The following is an 18,943-nucleotide window of genomic DNA, read 5'->3' as shown; positions in this document are numbered from 1 at the left end:
CATAGCCAGTTAGGGGCAGAGCCAGTTCTGTTCCTGGTTGCACTGGTTTACTCTGATGAAGTTTGTGTGTGGGGTCTGCTGTCCACTGCAGGGTGAAGCCCCAACCCCTAGGTTTTGCCTGTTGGTGCCCAAAGGTGTTGCCCTTCCTAGAAGCCCCCGTCACTAGTACTTTATTCCATGTGTTGAACATTTCCTGAGCATCTTTCCCTGCTGGAGCTAACCAACCTTCTGTCTTTTCTCCTTCTGAGTGTCAGCTAATCATGAGGCATTGTGGTCCAGTGGAAAAATCACTGTATCTGGAGTAAGGGGATCTGGATTCTGTGGCTTTGGACTTCTCTTTACCTCTCTGAGTTTCATAGACCAGATGATCTCTAAGGCCATTTGCAACTCCGGCCTTTCCAGACCCTATGATTCTATTTCTCTGATAAACGAACCTAAACTACTGTCTTAGTAGCTGACAATGGCTTAATGTGCTGCACCACAGCTGGTAAGTATGTAGCTTCTCTTCCATCTGTCAGCCATGGCAGTCTCATTAATTGGTCTCAACGTTCTCACACAGAACCCTTTCATGACCTTAGACTTCTCAACCAGTATGGCTTGCTAGGTAACCGCTACCAGTGGATCACAGTTGAAATGTGTTTCCTCCTTGTCATCCCCCCTACCTCTAGTGCTTTAATCTAAAGGAGGGACCAGTGGTGGTCAGATACTACAAAGGTTAAGACTATGGGCTTTGCTGTCTTCATTCAAATCCTGTCTCTACTCCTCCCTTTCTGTGTGACATTGGGAAAGTTACTTAACTTCTCTGGACCTCAGTTTCTTCATTTGTAATATGGGGCATAACAATTAGCTCTATCTCATAGTGTTGTAGAGAGGATTAAATGAAATAATATGTGTAAAAAAGTGCTTAGAACAGTGCCCGGCACATAAAACTCAATAAACATTAATTATTATATTGATTTTAGGCATGTAAGAGCTTGGATGACTGATGAAGGAAAAATTCTTAGAGTGACAGGACCTTGTGGCACCCTATTGATCTCTAAAGTAGTCAAATGTCAATTCCCTTTATGAATGTGGATTGATCTTATTCAGTCAGTCACTAAAAATTTAGGATCTGCTGTGTGCTATGTATGCAGCCTAGTGTCTTGGATACAAGAGTAAATGACACATTCTTTTCTGAGTTCATGGTATATTGCAGTGACAAACAAGTAAAAAGGTAGTTACAATATTTTTAGTAATTGCAGTGATTGGAGTTTGCCCAGGGTCCCTAGGGAACACTGTGTGGCAGGTGGAGTGTTCCTGTTGATAGTGTTAAATCTGAGAGGGAGGAGAAGTAGCTGAGTCTGGCTTGCCTCTTACCACATGTAGCAGATCCCTCGGGGAATCGTTAGTACTTGGTCTTACTGGCGCACATCTCAGTGAGGTGCTCATGTTCCTCAGCGTTCATTCAGTCACTCGGTTGATAGCCCCAGGCTTTGCTGCTGCTCCCTGAACCGCTATCCCCCTAATTCTCAATCAGAGCTTATGGAATTGAGGAGCAGAAAGGTGAAGACAAATGAAGTAGCCCTGAATTTACAGATGGAGAGTAGTTAGATCTGTCTGTGTGCCTTAGGAAAGCATGCATGTCAGGCACATCAGGGTCTTGGAAACGTCGAGGAATCCATCCCTCTGCCTAACTCAAGATAGAGCAAGGCTCTGTGACAGCTTTGTATAGTGATAGTGTGACATCTGGGTGGGAGAAAAAAATACTTGTGTATCATGGGGATAGGTGTCCATGCTGTGACCCATCCTGTCCCCTCACTGGTGTCTTACAGTAAACAGCTGTTGTGTGACGTGATGATTGTGGCAGAAGATGTCGAGATAGAAGCCCACCGTGTGGTCCTGGCAGCCTGCAGCCCCTACTTCTGTGCGATGTTCACAGGTATGGTGAGGGGCAAACAATAACCCATGGTTACGGGGCTGCAGCCCCACTGGGAGAATATTGAGGGTGGTGGCGTGAGGGGAGGGAGGAAAGAGAAGACTATGAAACCTATCATGAGGAGCTTTCTGTGCCAGACACTGTGCTTTGCGCCGTGGAGGACTTGATGGAACCAAAGTCCCAGCCAAGCCAATTGGTCACGTAGCCCCTGTCCACCTTGAGAAGAGGTAGGATCATATAGGCCGTTAGTTCTCACACTTAGGCAAGTACCACGATCATGTGGGGAGGCTGTCAACCATGTAGACTCCTGGGCTCATCGCCAGGCCTGCTGGTCTCTCGTTTTGCAGATGGAGGACCCTGAGCTGAGAGAAGGGAAAGGATTTGCCCAAGGTCACATAGTGAATGAGTGGGACCTGGCTTCTTGACACCTGGCCCAGTACTCTACCAGGTGGCCTACATCTTGTCCTTCCCAGCCCTTCCTTCCAGGCCATGGGCCTTCTATAGCCATTATAGCAGTGTGGAAGAGATTTGGAGGAGCGATGGTGGGGATGAGACATAGGAATAATCAAAATACGGCATTCAGTTTCAGCACCTTTGCCTGCTTTCCAGAGGGTCCCTGTCTCCTGGGCATGCCCAATAGCCTTGTCCCGCTGTTTCACATGTGTTACTTCTGAGACCGAATTCCCTGAACCCCATGGGCTGAGCTTATCTGTAGTCTCACACAGCACCTCCCTGAATCAGGTGTATGCAGTGCTCTATAAATCTCTGCTGAGAGAGACAGGAAGAGGCCACTGGGCTTGGTGAGACCCCAAGACTGGGTTGGGTGTCCCTTCCACATGCTTTCCAAGTGCCCTGTGCCTACTCTGAGTATGGTGACTGTCACTCTGCATTCTTGTCTGTTTCCTGGTGTCTGCAGTACCCGTGCCCCAGCATCTCACCTAACTGGCTGCTTCTAATCCTGCAAATGTCTCCTCCTCAGAGAGGCCTTCTCTGATCACCCTAGCGCTATACCCTAGTCCATACCAAGACTCTTTCCATCCTATAACTTGACTTTATTTTTTCTTAACATTTATCACTATCTGAAAATCATCTTGGCTGGTTGTTTATGTGTTTTTTACCTATCTCTGCTCACTGGAATATAAGCCCTGTGAGGATAGGGACTTTGTTGGACTTGTTTGTTACTATATTATGAGCACCTGGTATGTGGTAGGACTCCAGTATTTTTTAAATGAGCAAATGAAATGTCTCCTGAGCTTCATTGTGAGCTTTGGGCATTTGGGGAACATGTCTTGTTATTATTGAATCCTCAGTGCCTGCCAGAGGAGATGGTGAATAAGCAAAGATCAAAAGAATGAACGTGAGCTGGCTAAGAATGGGTGAGTGCAGGCACATTTTTGCTGAATGGGTTTTAACCCTTATATCACATAGCTGGGGAAAGTGGTTTTTGGCACTTGTGCTTTGAGAGTTCCTCACATGTGTGTCCCCCTTGGCTCATCATGTGAAGGGGGCCTGGTCTCAGCTTGGAGTTGTGCCTCTGCAAAGTGGCCCAAGCCACTCTTACCTCACTTTGAGCCCTGGGCCAGGAATTTCATAATGTAGCCTGGAAAACCAGCTAAGTTCACTGTCTGGAAATTTTGAGTCACACTCCCTTTAGAATTATATCAAACCCTGGTTGTAAGGTTTTTACTTCTTTTTTTTTTTTCACTTTCCTTCTTGCATCTCTATTTCTTTTAAAAGAATTCATTTTGTCTGCCACTTCAACAAATAGCTCTGCCAGTCATTCTTTGTGTATGTGGTTTGGAAAGTCCAGTGTTGAGAGAGGAATCTATTTGGAATTGCAATGAATCATAGTATTGGATTTACTTTTTGCTAATGAATTTGCATCTGGGGCAGCGGAAGTGCCTTAGCAAAAACAAAGTGAACTTAGAAATTGGGAGAAAAGGTGGTTCTGGCGCAGGTGTTAGATTCTAGTAATTGAAGGGAGGGGAGAATCAAGAGAAGGAGGCAGTCTAATGTCATGCCCAGCCCAAGCCTTCCAGGGAATTTGGTTACCATCCTTCCTTCCATCCTTCCTTCCATCCTTTCCATCCATCCATTCACCCATCCATTCAAACTCGATTCTCCTACGTTCATTACAGGGGAAAAAAATCAGAAAATGTGAACAAGCAAAAACTAAAAAAAGCTACAGGTTATATAACATCTAGGTAAGAGTATGATCTATATATTTTCAGATTTTATACTTATATACATACATAAAATATATTTTTAACATAAATGAGTTTATTTTATATGTACAGTTGAATAGTCTTTTCTGATGTGTTTTTTAAAAAATTGCTATTCATCTTCCTGGAGCATTCTTTTTCCCTGTCTTTTTGCCTGCCTTGATTACTTCATTGTCCTTCATTACTCCTTAGGCATTACTTCCTCAGGAAGGCCTTCCATGACCCCTCTGGATTAGGTGACATTCCTTTGCTACTCACTCCCATGGTACCTATGCTTCTCTTTAGTATTACTACTCACTCATTACTTCCTCAATGTCTGATTTCTCTGGTCAGTTGTAACCTCTATGAGGGTAAGAACTATACCTTTTTAATTCACTGCTGTGTTCCCACTGCCAAGCATGATCTTCCACACAGTAGGTGCTCAATAAAAATCTGTTTTTGTTTACTGGAATTTAGCAACATATCATGAATATCTTTCCATGCCAATGAAATTGCATCTACATCCTAATTTTAGTGGCTTCGTAAGATTCCATCTTATGTATCCTAATTAGGAATCTATTTTCTTATTTATTGGAAATTATAGTTCTTTCTAAGATTTTGCTATTAAAAATCATGCTAAAATGGGCATCTTTGCATCTTAATCTTTGTTTACATTCCTGATTATTTCCTTAGAACAGATTCCTAGAATAAGAAATACTTGGTTAAAGGGTATGCACATTTTGAAGACCTGTGAGCCGTGCCGCAGTGCCCTAAAGAACAGTTGTGCTAGCTTGTGCTCCCGTCAGCAATATAGGAGATCCATGTATTTTTGAGGCCCATTGGCTTTGCTTAAACGTTGGTAAACAGGTATAAAAAACTCCAGTAACATTGCAAAACTTTGTTGTAAATATCAGATTTGGCTTCAAAATGCCTAAAATTCATCATGAAAAGGTCCCGCTAACTCTTGTTAAGTCCACTTTTATCAGCATGTTTATGGCCAAAAGGACAATAAAATACACATGACTTTCTTCTGATGTGAGTTGTGTGATTATGATCTTTTACACAGGCTTAACTGTTTTTATTTTTTAGTTCTCGGAGTTCAGAGGACTAAGTGTCCTGTTGCCCAAATGTCCTGTTGTGGTTCGAAATACCACCCCCACACTCCTGGACCATGTCCTGCCTATGATAACTTGGAATAAATGTGGAACCGAGGTCTGAGTACCCAGCAGAGAGTTCAATCCTGTAGGAAGATCTGGGGTGAGCAGTCAACCTAATTGCTCTCCCTTCCTTTGAGCGAAGCATGAGCCGAGAGGCCAGCAGTGCTGTGTTCTGTTCTTTTTCTTCTGAGTGTGGAAGGAATACTGAGACTTCCTCCCATCCTCTCCATCCCAGGGGAAGCCATTTCCCCAAAATAGCCTCATCAGTTTTTTCCTATTTATATCATGCCCTTTTCTTTGGGTTCTGTGCCCTATAGCGTTTGTGCTCTGTATGGGTCCCTGACCTACATATCATCCAGATACTTTAAAAAACAACCTCCATTTTATGGTGTTAAAGGAACTGAGGTCATGGTGGCTAAAAGACACTTGGGTTTCCACCCCAAATGAAGCTCTGGGAGTGATTTGTCCCACTCATCTGGTTCTACTGTACCCTGTGCAGTGATTGATTTAGATTGGTTTTTAGAGAAGAGCTACTGTCGTGTTTTTATTAGATTTAGGCTGATGTTCAGCTGGTATCTTTGAACACATGGTGAGTAGAAATAGGGAGAAAAGGCCAGGAATGTGCTGTGGGTGAGGGGCAAGAGGCTTAGAATTCAAGTAGACACCAATCACCCACGAAGCAGAACAACAGGGGCTTGGCTCTCTTACTCCCCTCCTAGGCATGAACTCATTCCATAGAACCGTTGTTTTGCCCTTTCTTCATGCCAGACCCTACCTGTCCTGGGTCCGTGGCCCATGTCTGTGTTCTGAGTGTTTGCATGGTGTGACACCTTTAAAGAACTTTGCATGATATGGAGCCCAGCAAAGCTGAATACAAGGCAATGGGGCAGTGAGTGAGGCAGAACCAGGGAACTGAATGACTTCTTTGGATGAAGGAGGTTGTGAGTAGTACTGGTAGTATATAGGGTCTGGTTTCTGAGAGTTTTGCCCCTGAGGAGTCAGGGGTTGGGTAGAATAGTTCAGAAACAAGCACTGGGGATATCAGAAGCCACCTGGATGAAAGAGTAATGGTTTCAGCTTCCGTGGAACTGTCTTCTAGAGTTAGTCACCTTTGGGCTGACATAGGGTTTCTTCTTCCTGTCCCTAACACACCACATCAAAGTCAGGCATTCTTTTCTGGCATAGGAGACCCAGATTTTGGGGTAAGGGCTGCCCTAGTGATGCATCTAGGAATAGAGACTGTTATTTATCCGTCTCTCGTCCCCAACCATCTCCCTATTTAAAGTGCAGCTGGTTTCACCGAGATGGTCTGGGGTAGACTTGTCTGGGCTTAGAGTAGCTCAGGCTTAAAATTCAGATCATCATTTGGAGATAACTATTAGTAAGGAATGTTTTATGAATGTTCATAAAGGAGGTTTGGAGTTGGTGATGTGGAGGCCTCTTTGCTAAGGATTAAACACAAGAGTAGTAATGCCACCTTGCGTTAGGAGATAGTGTGGTGTTTTTTAAAGGGCTTTGGAGTCACAACGACCTGGGTTCCAGTCCTGACCCTGGACTTAGTAGGTGTGTGGGGAATTCAGTTATCAAGTGCGATCCTCAGTTTTCTGATCTATGAGTCTGGAATAGTAACAATAAACAGGGAGCAAAGAGAGGAAATGGGTGTAAGGTACCTAGCACAGAATAGGTACTTAATAAAGTTTGCTTTTATTATCTGTAGAGCATTTCATAGTTTCCAGAGTTCTTTGGATATGCAGGGTGGTGGTGGCTAGGGCTGATCTGAAACATCTGTGTGGCTACACAGGCATTTCTGTCCTTACTTGGTGCTCCCTGTGCCTCCCCCAGGTGGAGGAGGGATGAAATTCCAGGGAGTGTAGGTGAGGGGGTGACAGCCATCACTGTAGCTCTGCGGGATCCCACTGTCCTAGCCCTCACACTCTCATCGTCTCCTTTGATGCTCACACAGCCCTAGGATGAAGGCAGGGCAGGGAACGTCCTTGTTTCACAGGCGATGGAGGTCAGCCTTTGGTAGTCTAATGGCCCAGGCCACTTAGCTGCAGCAGGGGTGGCCAGGATTCCAGGAGGTGGCAGAGTCTTTCTCTCATGTGAGGTTAATGGCTGATATAGGACGTAGTTTAGTGTTCAGCTGCAGCCAAATGAGATGGCAACCCAGTGTGCAGGACTTACCTGAGGGTTAGAGGGAAGAAGGTTCCATACCTATCTCAATGTCCATGAAGAATTACTGTATAAAGGATAAGGACTTTCCTGTTTTCTTTCTACCAAGAACATGAGACTAAATTACAGCAGTAATTCAAGTTAGGAGCAAGGAAGAATTCTATAACATAAGGACTCTTAAACACACTTTTTTCTTTGCTTTAAGGACTTATAACTTTGTCGGAGTGGTTGGTGGTTTAGCTATGGTGCTTTAGAGAGACCTGCCAGCCAGTTTCTTTCTCATTGTCAGGGCTTCATTTACTTAATAATAGGGTTGGGTATTTATACTAATGACCTGGAAAATGGGCCGGTGATTCTTCTAGACACCTTGAGTTTTCTGTGATAGTGAAAGACTTTCCCCTTTCACCCCTCCAGCCCAGCCTCTTCCTTCCTGCTCCCCTTTGGCAGCCTTTCACCTAAAAAGGTCTCAGTTGTGCCCATGGTGCTCTTGCTGGGATCTAGAACTAAGACTCAGATGCTCGTACCTTATAGACTTGTGGGATTACTTGGCTCTCCGGAGCTCTCTATGGCTCTCAGAGACTGCTAAGTGCAGGGCGCTAAGGTAGGGTCTGAAGATTTAAAGAGGTTCACCTTTCACCTGACATTCTGCCGCAGCCTTCTAATTGGTCAACCTGCCACCTGTTTTGTTCCCTCATCTCCAACTCATTCTCCATATTGTGGCTATAGTGATCATCCCCAAATAAAAATCTGATATATCCCGGTGTATTAATCTGATGCTTAAAATCCCTTGCCCTCAGGATGAAATCTAAACTCCTTAGTGCGGCCCAAAAGGCACTCAAGAGATCCAGCCCCTGCTCATATCCACAGCCTCGTCTCACCACTCTGCCCTTTGCATGCTGTGCCGCAGCCAGACTGGACTTCGTATGGTTTCCAGATAGGTCATGCTCTTTCTTACCTCCAGATCTTTATGTATACTATTCTCGCTGTCTGGAACATTCTTCCCTCATTCTAACTTCTCTTTTGAATAACTATGGCTCCTTCTACAGATGAATGGTTCTTAACCATTGTGATGAAGAACAAGTGGCTCTTATCCAGTCTGATGAAAACAATGGACTCCATCCCCAGAAATGCAAATATGTGCTATTGTGTACTCATCATTTTTTTATACAGGTTTAAGGTATGAGAATCCTTGGCTTAAGAACCTTTCAAGCTGAGTCCTCCTTTTTAGCATTTAACACCGTTTGCAATCGCTCATTTACTTGTCTCTCAGTCACCAGACTGAGCTCCATGAGGGCAGGGCCATACTTGTTCACCCTTGTGTCCTGTGGGCCTAGCTCAGTGCTTGGCATGTGGGGACACATATAATACATGTTTGCTGAGTGAGTGAATGAGCACATACCTGCCCTTGAGTGGGTCATGTTCGATTTGGAGAAACAGGACGTGCATGTTAACAGATGACAGGCAGAAGATGGAAAAGGCTAAAAATATGTGCAGCTGACAGGCATTTTCTGAAAGTTCAGAGCCTGAGGTGGCTGACTGGGCCTCTCGGGAAGAGCTAGCAGAGGAGGGTGCTTGGTTTGACCTTAAAGATGGGAGGACTTACAGGTTCATGTTCTGTTTCCTAGAAATATTTTGTCAAACTGTCAGAAGTGAGTGAAGTAGCAAGAATGACCAAACCCTTGATGGTTTCTGCCCCTCAGGAATTACTGAGGCCCATAGAATTATGAGATGTCAAGAGAACCTCTCTTCTTCCTCTTTTTCCCAATCCAGCAGATATTTTTTAAGTCCTTGTTACTTGATAAGTGCTGTGTTATGTGGTGAGGATATCTTGACAAATAAGCTTGACAAGATCCCAGCCTGCTTGGGTCTTTGGTAGGTATGAAGTCCTAACTTGCCCTCAGAATTTGGACCAATGGCTTGAGTTTGGGAATACTTTTATTAAGGTCATCAGTTAGGGTCAGATTTTATAGAGGGATTTATTAGAAATGACACAGGGTCTAGAGTTAGGCCAAGGTTCAAATCCTAGCCCTGCCTCTTAGTACGTATGTGTAAATACCTCCTGAAATGCCAACTTTATAATTTTTAGAATGGAAGTAATATCATCTTCCTCATGGGGCTGTTAAGGAGATTAAATGAAATCATATGTATAAAAAACCCTTCACAGAGGGCCTGGTACACAGTTGTGACTGTTAGTATGACTATTTTTCAGGCCTATTTAAGTGAAGTCTCACTTTGGTGTAGTCATTTTTGCTGGTTTTAAGAGATAGTAAGATTGGATTCTACAAGTCTATGTGACTTACACAGTTCTCTAATTTACTACAAGTGAGCTTTCTTAGAAAATAACTGTTGTCTTTGAGCCCCTAGTTTTTATTTCACATTTTTCTTGCTTATTAAAGTTTTAAATATTTAATATAGAAAATTAGAAATTTCAGAGTATATCTAAAAAAGCAAGAAAAAGTCTCCCAAAGTCCCATTGTCCAGAAAACTGTGTATTAACCTTTTCTGAGTCATAAGTCCATGTAAGAATCTGATAAAAATGATCTGTCATCCCTCCCAGAAAAACTGAACTTTTATGCTTATAGAAAAATATTTTCATATAATTTCAGGAGTTTCCATTTGTTTACTCCAAAGTTACCAAACCCAAACCTGACCCCGAAGCCCAAATTCCACAGACAGAAAACAATCATCCTGGGCTCTGATTTGCACTCCCCTGAGGGCTTCTGAACCTCTGGGTTCTTGCTGCTCTTTTTTTTTAGTTTTATTTTTTAAGGACCAAGTTCTTACACTAAGAATTGGCTATCTTTGATTACCTTTTGCAGTATAATTACCAACTGGACCCTCATTAATGAACTTCTTAATGGCTGTTTAGAGAGAGAAGCTTAACTTCTGATTTTCCTGTGTATGCATGTCTTTGTTTATGTATTTTGGAATAAACTCAAGAGAGAGATTGCGAGAGCCTGTCTTACAGTAAAGGAGGAATCTGCCATCTTTTCCTGTTTCTTTTTTGCCTCTTTGTTCTGCTCCAGGGCTCTCTGTGCTGAGGCGTTTTCACTAGTAGTCAGAGGAGAGAGAACAGAGTGGAGAATCTCGGGTCCACCTGACCTGGCAGTGCGGGGAGCGGGCAGGGTTTGGAATGTTTTCCTCTGCACTTTTCTCCCTGTTCCAGTCATTCAGATCTAGAAGTGTGTCAGGCTGGAACTGTGGATTGGTGGAGGGGTCATGTGCCATCCACGCAGCTTGGAGGTGGGTGTCTGCCGCCCACACGCTGTGCTGCACTTTATTTTCTTGGCTCCAACGCACAAATTCCGCAGAGAGGAAAACCACCCAGGCTCTGTTTTCATGCTCGCATTAGGGCTTCTGAATTCCTTGTTTCTTGCAGTCAGGTTGTCTTTTATTTCAGTCTGCAAAGACACATGTGTTGCCTGTCTTTCCTTCTGACATCAGCAGCCCTTGCTGAATGAGCCCGGCTCTGGATAAACCTGTGTGTTGTGTGTAGAGCACAGGCTGAAGTCAGGGCCTGGGGACCGTGGAAAGGTGCCGCTGCCACCCTCATTCCCAGCCCCACCTTTTCTCTTTCCTGGATTATTATCAGGGCCTCCCCCGCGCTGTTCTCCTTGCCTCCAATCTAGCTTCCACCCTGCATCCAAAGTTTCATTCAAAAATACCCATCTGTTGATGTCATTCCCCTGTTTAAAATCCCTCAGTGGTGCTACCCTTAGGATAAAGCCAAACTTGTTTACATGACTTACAAGGCCCTGCACGTCCTGGCCCCATCTGCCTCTCCGGCTTCCTTCTTCTCACCGTTACCCCTTGTACCAGCCGCACCAGCCTCTCACAAGAATAGGTAACACTTATTGAGTGCCATTCCCAAAATGTATCCTTTTGGCACTTTCCTCCCCTTGCACTTATGGATCCCTCATCCAGCCCGTCCTTCCTCACTTTTGCTGCCTGTGGAACTCTGCTTCGTCCTCTAATGTCCAGCTCAACTGTGACCTCGTACTAGGATGCCTGATTGGAGTTCTCAGACGGGGTTTCTTGCTCCCTCCCTTGCGTTCTTGGGATTTAGTATAGGGTCGTGGTTACATGTGTGGACTTCAGGGTCAGACTCCCTGGGTTTCTGCACAGTTTGGTCCCTGCCTAGGTATATGATTATGGGCAAAATGAATCACCTACCCTCTTGTGCCTCAGTTTCTTCATCTGTAAAATGAGGATAATGTTAGTAAATCTCACAGGTTGTGAGGATGAAAAGAGGCAAGACTTAAAGTGCTTAACACAGTGCTTGGCCATAGTCAGCACTCGGTAAGTGTTACTTGTTACCAGAGTTCCTTGTGTGTAGCGCACTAAGCTCTTGTCGACGATGTTTACGAGTATCTTTGTATACCTGCTCTGCTAGACCTGTGCCCCTTGAGGACAGGTGCATATCTCGCTCGCTTTTCCCGGCCTTGTGCGTAGTTTATGGTAAATGCTGGCTGAAAGAGTGAGTGCACACAGACTTGTCTTCAGAATGGAAACGGGCAGCAGACAGAGTGAGGAATGCTTCAGACTGGGTTTGTGGGTGACCACAGAACCAATGGTGATGTGACCTCGATGTCAGCTAGTGTATCCTCCTCCGTGCCTGAGTGCCCCCTACCCTCGCCCAGAGCACGGGCAGTGCTTCTGTTTCTCAGAGAGGATGGGAGGCGTGTGCAAGTGAAGCATACCCTAGGTGCCATGTTCATGTCCTTTCTGTTTTTGTTGTGCGCTGTAGGTGACATGTCTGAGAGTAAAGCCAAGAAGATCGAAATCAAGGATGTGGACGGGCAGACACTGAGCAAGCTGATCGACTATATCTACACGGCCGAGATTGAGGTGACTGAAGAGAACGTCCAGGTAAACTCAGCCCCAGCTGATAGCTCCGTGTGCCGCACACTCGGGAACCACCATCTTACAGCATTATTTTATGTAACCTTCACAACAACTGCGTCGGTCACTGAGGAGGAAACTAAAGCTCTGGAGAGATTAGGTGACTTGCCCGGAGTCACACAGCCAGTGGGTAGACCAGCTGATCCCCAAACTCATGCCCACCTGGCTGGGGCACCCACGGTTTAGCAAGCTCTTAACCACAAGGCCATGATACCGCTGAATGTGCCTGGGCCCCAGGAGCAGAAAGTCTTCAGCTCATGTTCAAAATCTTGTGAAGGAAGAACTAGAAGCTTGGGGGGCCCTTATTTTTCTCAGGTCAGCATCTCATCTCGGGGGTTTTGAGCATTATATAGTGAGGCTTTTAAAATTTTTCCTATTTGAGCATTAGTCATCTAAATGCGTCTGAGTGCACGGAGGTGCCCAGCGCCAGGACTGAGGCTCAGCAGGAGGGTGCGGCTGTGAAACGTGTCATCTGCCTTTCCCTCCGTGTGCTGCCCCACCTCGTCCTCAGCCATCTGGAGCCTGGAAAAGAGGAGCCAGTGAAGGCAGTGCTGCCCCCAGAGGAGGTGTCTTTGCGGACACCAGGCATCAGCATCGTGCCCCAGCAGGGGGGACGGTTGGGGGTGTGGCCCACTCTTAAACCCTGCAGATGACTGGCTTAAACACAGACACGGGTCATGCTATTTCTTTTCGCTAAGAATCTTGCTATTTAGAGTAATGGAAATTACATGTGCTATGAAAGTCTTTTTTTTCCCTTTTTCTCTTCTTTTTAAAGCATAATACCACCTTATTTGTTTATGTGTGACTGATACCTCTCGAGTGATCAAAATACCTATTTCCCTTATCTTATCCAGCACACCACCCCTTTTTCCAGGATCGAGGTCTTTGGGAGGCTGAGTTGATAAGTGTTATTCTTTCAATTCAGCCCAAATGATTGAGTTCCTGTTGTACGCCAGGCACTCTGTGGGGCTCTGTGGTTCTAATAGTGAGCAGTGGCAATTCTGCTGCCTGCCCTCATGGAGTTTGCAGTCTAGAGGTGAAGACAGACATTCACCAAATAAGCACATAGGTAATGTCCATGTGCAAATTGTGATACATCCTTTGAAGGAAAGGAACATGGATAGTATAAGGAGAGAGACTATTAAGGGAACTCAATTTGGGTGGAGGGAGGGGATCAGGGAAGGGCTCTTTTGGGAGAGAAGGCCTGTGAGATGAGTGGGAATTAGCTTGGTGTGAGTAGCTGGTGGTGCTCACATGGGATCAGGGTCGGCAAGCAGAGTCTGATGCACACGGCGTTTGGAAATGCGGAGTTTGCTCCTACAATAGAGCCTGCCTTTGTTTCTGGCCTCTGAGACTATCTCTTTGGTTATATGATTTCCACAGTGATTTGGTCTAATCTCACCCCCTCCCTTTTTTAAGTTCAGTTGTATTTTACACACAGTAAAACGGACAGCCATTCCCTTTTGTTGCTGGTTTCCCATCCGGAATGGAGTGGGCATTGCAGGGGTCACACAGTAGGTCTAGCAGCGGAACTCAAACAGCCGAGTGACTTATGGGCAGTAACAGTAAGCGCAAAGTAGCATGGTATGAAATGAGTACAGGGGAGATTGTAGAATTGTATGATTGGAACCAGCTTTCTTCTCTTTTCATCATGTATTTACTTTTTTTCTTGTAAAGTACAAAGTATTTACAGATTTGGATAAGTAGAAGAGTCTTTATTGCTTGGCTAGGTAATAAGTTAATAATAGGTCATAATACTAATAAGGTTATAAGTAATAATAAGTAATAAGTTAATAAGTAAATAATTAAAAAGTAATAAGGTAATAATAGGTAATAAGGTAATCTTTGTAAGTTTGGTCTAACCCAGTGGTGGTCGCTCTCTAGTTTATGAAGCCATTTATCTTAGAGCAGTTAGCAGCAGCTAGCACAGAGCACCCTAGAGAAAAATGGCTTCATTGTTGCTTTCTTAAACTACTTTGTAGGCGAGGGGAAGAGGGCCAGAGTGAAGATGTACAGCTCGGAGGACAAGTGGACACAGGGATGAGGCGGAAATTGAGTATGAAAGGAGACCTGGGCCCCCACCTCCGCTTGGCCACTGTTAATAATTCGCAGAGTGGTCTTATCCTAGCCCTTTCCCACTGTAGGGTGTCAGTTTTCCCATCTGTAACGGGAGGGCGTGGGACTCACCCTGCCTGCCTCCGATTTGCTTTCTGTCTGTCCTGCTAGAGCTTCTCTAACACCCCCACTGACACTGCCTCAAGGGTCAGTTTTCTCATCTGTAAAACAGGAATCATAATAGTATCCATTCTGTGGGGTAGTCGTGAGTTAGGCTGCTTGTGTTCAAATCCTGGTTCCACCATTTTCTGGCTGTGTGACCCTAAGTAAGTTACTTAAGCTCTCTGTGCCACAATGTTTTCATCTATAATATGGGCATAATTATGGTATTTAACCTCATAGGGTTGGTATGAGGATTAAGTGTATTAATATAGGTAAAGCACTTAGAACAGTGCCTGGCACATAGTAAACAATAAGTGTTGGCTATTATTGCCTAAAATACGCAGGTGATAGTGGAGTCATGTGTGCATGGAAGGCTTTGTCTGCCTTCTCCTCTGCCTGGGTGCTGTTGAGGACCGAGGGGGCAGAACCAGGTAGGGAGCAGGAGCCATGGTAAGGGGTGGGAGGAAGAGACTAACCCAGTCCGACTTGGAAGTGGGTGGGAATTCTCCCAAGTCGGGGCTAGTTTGGGATACCTCCTGCCCGGGAGGCTTGGCAAGGACAGAGGCCGGGGCCAGGTGCCAGCTGTTGTTCTGAGGAGAGGGTCCTTCAAGGGATCTCACTAGGCGGAGGGTAGAAGCATGATCTAGAAGGCACAGGGCTAAGGGAGCTGTCTTAATTTTTCCTCCTTCCTCCTGGTAGGCTGTGTGTGGGGTCTCATCATCTTACTCCTTTTTTTATTTGTTCATCTAATACATGTTTCCCTGAGCCCCTGCCCTGTGTGAGCAGACGCTGTGGGCACAGAGCGCTGTGACAGGCTGCTTCCCCAGGGAGCACATGGCCTGAAGGTGGAGACAGATGGCTACGTGAGTGGGTAACCTGTGCTGGGGTGAGGCCGAGAGAAGGTACCCAAGGAGCAGGAATAGTCATTCCTGCTGTGATGCGGATGGGTAAGGATGGCCAGGGCAGACCCCATGGAGGAAACGTCGTGCAGACCAGATCTTGAAAGAAGACCGGGAAGTCAGCCCTGCCTCCCTGCCTGCCTGTCTGTGTGTCCACTGGCCTGTGAGCGCCTCGAGGACCTGCTGTGTTCATCCGTGTGCGTGTGGAGTGGGGCTGGGGGCGGCAAGTGCAGAGGGTCCCCTGGAGATGCCATGCGGAACCTTCGGGGAACTGCCATGATTTGGAATGAATGCGATAGACTATTCTAACTATCCCTTTTCCTTTGTCCACCTCACTTTAAACTGTGGTTAGGTCAGGGGTGGCCTTGGGGGAAAACAAAATAAGAAAAATCGAGAAGAAGAGAGTTTGGATTAAAGTGGATTCTTCTTCATGCTGTTATGAATCTGCTGAGGCCATTACTCACAGGTTATCTATGAAAATGGGACCTTTTGGGCATTTTGGTGCGCTGGGAAGATGAGCGTGGAGGCAATGGGGCTCTCCCGAATGCCTCAGAAACAGCAGCTGCAGACTTGGGGCTTGGTTACACGGCCGTGAGAGCTACGCCCTTGGTCTCCTCCCAGCCACATGTAACTTGGAGAGACCCTGAGTTGTCTTTCCTGGTGGAGGTAACAACAGCCCTAACTGACACTTACTAATACTCATCATAAGCCAAATACGTGCCAGTCATTTCACACACATTACTTCACTCATAACCACCCAATGGAATATGCCAATGTGATCCCTCCCTCCCTTCAGCTGCAAAAGCCTGAGGAAACTGATGCTCAAAGGGTTAAATAACCTGCCATGGTCTCAAAGGGAGTTAAGTGGTAGAGTTGGGAGCTGAAGCCAGCTCTTGTCAACTTACGGTGCTCCGCGGCTGTGATGACTCTAGTTTCTCATTAAATGAATGATCAGAACCTTGGCTTCAGCTTGTAATGACTTGCAATGATAAAACTGATATTAGCTGAGCACTCCCTAGGTACCAAGCGCTGTGTTACCTGCTTTAAATGTATTATCTCATTTGATCCTCACAACAAGCCTTTAAGGCATTACTACTGTCATCCTCATGTTGCTATCAAGGAGACAGGCACAGAGAGGTTAAGTAGCTTGTTCCCAGTTACGTGGCTGGTCAGCGGAGGAGTCAAATCCAGAATGGCACAGTGCTGTTCTGCCAGCTCTCCTGTTCTTCTGTCTGTCTCTCTCTTTTCCTTTCTTTCTTCTTTCTCTAAACAGATTTTTATTATCACCACTTCTGTGCCAGATTCACTGCAGGGCTGGGGCAGAGGCCCTGGGTGGCCCCGGGACCTGGCCCCAGGCTGGTGCCTTTCGTCTGTGCATGGCTCTGCTCGCCGGAATTCCAGGAGTAGGTGCTTTCTGAGGCAGGGCATTTCCTTTTGTTTTTACTAAAGGAAGCAAACTCTGTGACAGGATATCCTCTGCTGTGTTTTCGTGTTATCCGAGGGAGAGAAAAAACACAACAGAGCCTGCGCATGAAAAATGGAGGGGAAGCCATTTGCAAGCTGAAGGGAAAGCTGTAGCTCTTTGCTTAGGGCCATAGTTTTCCAAGAACTATCATGCTGGGGTGGTGAAAGGCGAGCTAGACGCTTGCTGGCTTGGGGTAATCTTCCATCCTGATGAAGCCAACTACTTCTCTGGTCTCAGCCTCCTCCCTCCAGGGACCAAGCAATACTGCCCTAGTGATTCAGCAAGGACAGTCTCGCTTCAAAGCTGAGGACCCACACTTGGGCTCTTGTTCCTAATCTTGTCACCGCTGCTGCTTAGGGAGTAGAGTTTCAGGCAAGATAAGAGAAGAGGAAATCCCCTCAAAGCCCTGTTGATTTTGGAGAGAGGGAACCGAAGACAGTCACCTGAGGGATGTTTTGCTCTCTTTTCTTCCAGAGCCTCTGGGAATTTCTTTTGTAGTCGTGTCCAGACTCCAGAACTCCTTTGGATTGGGCCCTAGTTTATCCCTAAGACCCAGAGTTTGAGCAGTGATACATCTTCCAGCCTCCATATCATCCCCCTCAGCATTCTGACTTCCTTGACATTTTTTCACGCCTTCCTGTTTGAAGCAAGGGAAGGGAAGAAAAGGGCCTTTGACACATAGCTAATCGCAGTGTAAGATCAAAGAGAGGGAAAGAGCAATTAGAGAAACCACAAGCCCCATTCACTTTAGGAAGTCAGTTCGGAATGCTTTGGGCAGGAGTGGACCCAAACAGGATGGGGGGTGTGGAGAGGTGGAAAAGCCTTTTAATTTTTGTCTACTAGGTGGGCACTGAGAACAGTGGGAAAGTTAAAAGCTGTGTGGGTAGCTCCATCCAGGGAGGTTTTAAAAACTGAAAGTGTAACCTAATGAGTACGTTCAGGAAATATTATTTCACTTCCCTGGCTGGTTGTCATGAGCTTGAGAATTTAAGCACCAAACCGTGCTGCTGTCTTCTTGGAAGAGGGGAAGGGACTGTGTGTTGCTCACGTGGTCTTGTTGGGGGTTGCTGGGAAAGCAATCTGGGGGTGGACTGGACTCTCAGAAAGCCTCCTGGCTGGGGTAAGGGGCTACTGTGGCATTCCTGCCTCTCTCACCTGGCCCTGGTGGGCTTGCTGTACCCCCAGGCTGTGTGCTGGACAGTATTCGATGACTTCCTTTACCTCAGGGCTGCCTAAGGTTACTGGTTAGAGGTCAGGGTGAACACCTGCTCCAGTTTGCTTAGAACTGAGTGGTTTCCTGGGATGGGGGATTTGCAGTGCCCGAACGAGTAAAGTCCCAGGCAAATGGGGATGATTGGTGAACCTGTGGTCTTAATTCTAGGCTTTGTAGCTGGTGCTGGCCGGGGTGGGGGTAGGGGTGTCATGGAGGTCATTTGAAGGCTCGGCAAGAATGGTTAATGGATCTCTACCTAACCAGCAGGCAGAGACCAATCTGGTCCTGGAATCTGTTTGGCCAGGCTGAGCAAGCTCCCAGGTTAATTGAGTTTCCCAGTTTATGGGTACTTAGAGGAGACAGTGGCTGCCCAGTGGGGACGGAGCTCAGGTGGTTGGATTTGGATCCTGGCTGTGTTCACTTATGGTGTAAAACTCTCAGCAAAGGGGGGTTTTATTGTTTTCTTTCTCAGGAACGAATCAGTGGTTCAGAAAATACCAAGGATGTGGTGCTAATTTGTTGTTGTCTTGCTGGGGATATAGGAGAGTGGAAGAGAGGGCGGAGGAAGGGAAAAGGAGCATGTTCTCTAGAACTTAGCTTCCGTGAGGGAGAGGTTTAAGCTTGCAGGTGGGAGGAGCTTTCCTTGTTGAGAGCAGGCATGTAGCTCGGGAGGGTGACCACTGATAGTGGTGGTGACTGCATGTGGGCAGGGATAATGAAGGGTGACCAACCGTCCCAGTATTAGCACTGAAAGTCCCAGGAAACCCCTCAGTCCTGGGTATGCCAGGACAGTTGGTTGCCC

The 18,943-nt window shown here is 46.1% G+C and overlaps 1 protein-coding gene across 1 annotated transcript in view; it reads left to right on the top strand.

Annotated features, from left to right (window-relative positions):
* KLHL3 (kelch like family member 3) overlaps window positions 1–18,943 on the top strand; it is a 102,168-nt gene that overhangs the window by 19,949 nt on the left and 63,276 nt on the right. The window contains exons 3-4 of the mRNA XM_045550852.1: window positions 1,812–1,918; window positions 12,193–12,314. Of these exons, the coding sequence (XP_045406808.1) occupies window positions 1,812–1,918; window positions 12,193–12,314 (229 nt within the window). The remainder of the gene's footprint in view (window positions 1–1,811; window positions 1,919–12,192; window positions 12,315–18,943) is intronic.

Source organism: Lemur catta, chromosome 5 (genome assembly GCF_020740605.2).
Source record: "Lemur catta isolate mLemCat1 chromosome 5, mLemCat1.pri, whole genome shotgun sequence".
NCBI lineage: Eukaryota > Metazoa > Chordata > Mammalia > Primates > Lemuridae > Lemur > Lemur catta.
Note: the sequence above shows the minus strand (reverse complement) of the source record. Positions and strands in the feature narration are given on the sequence as shown.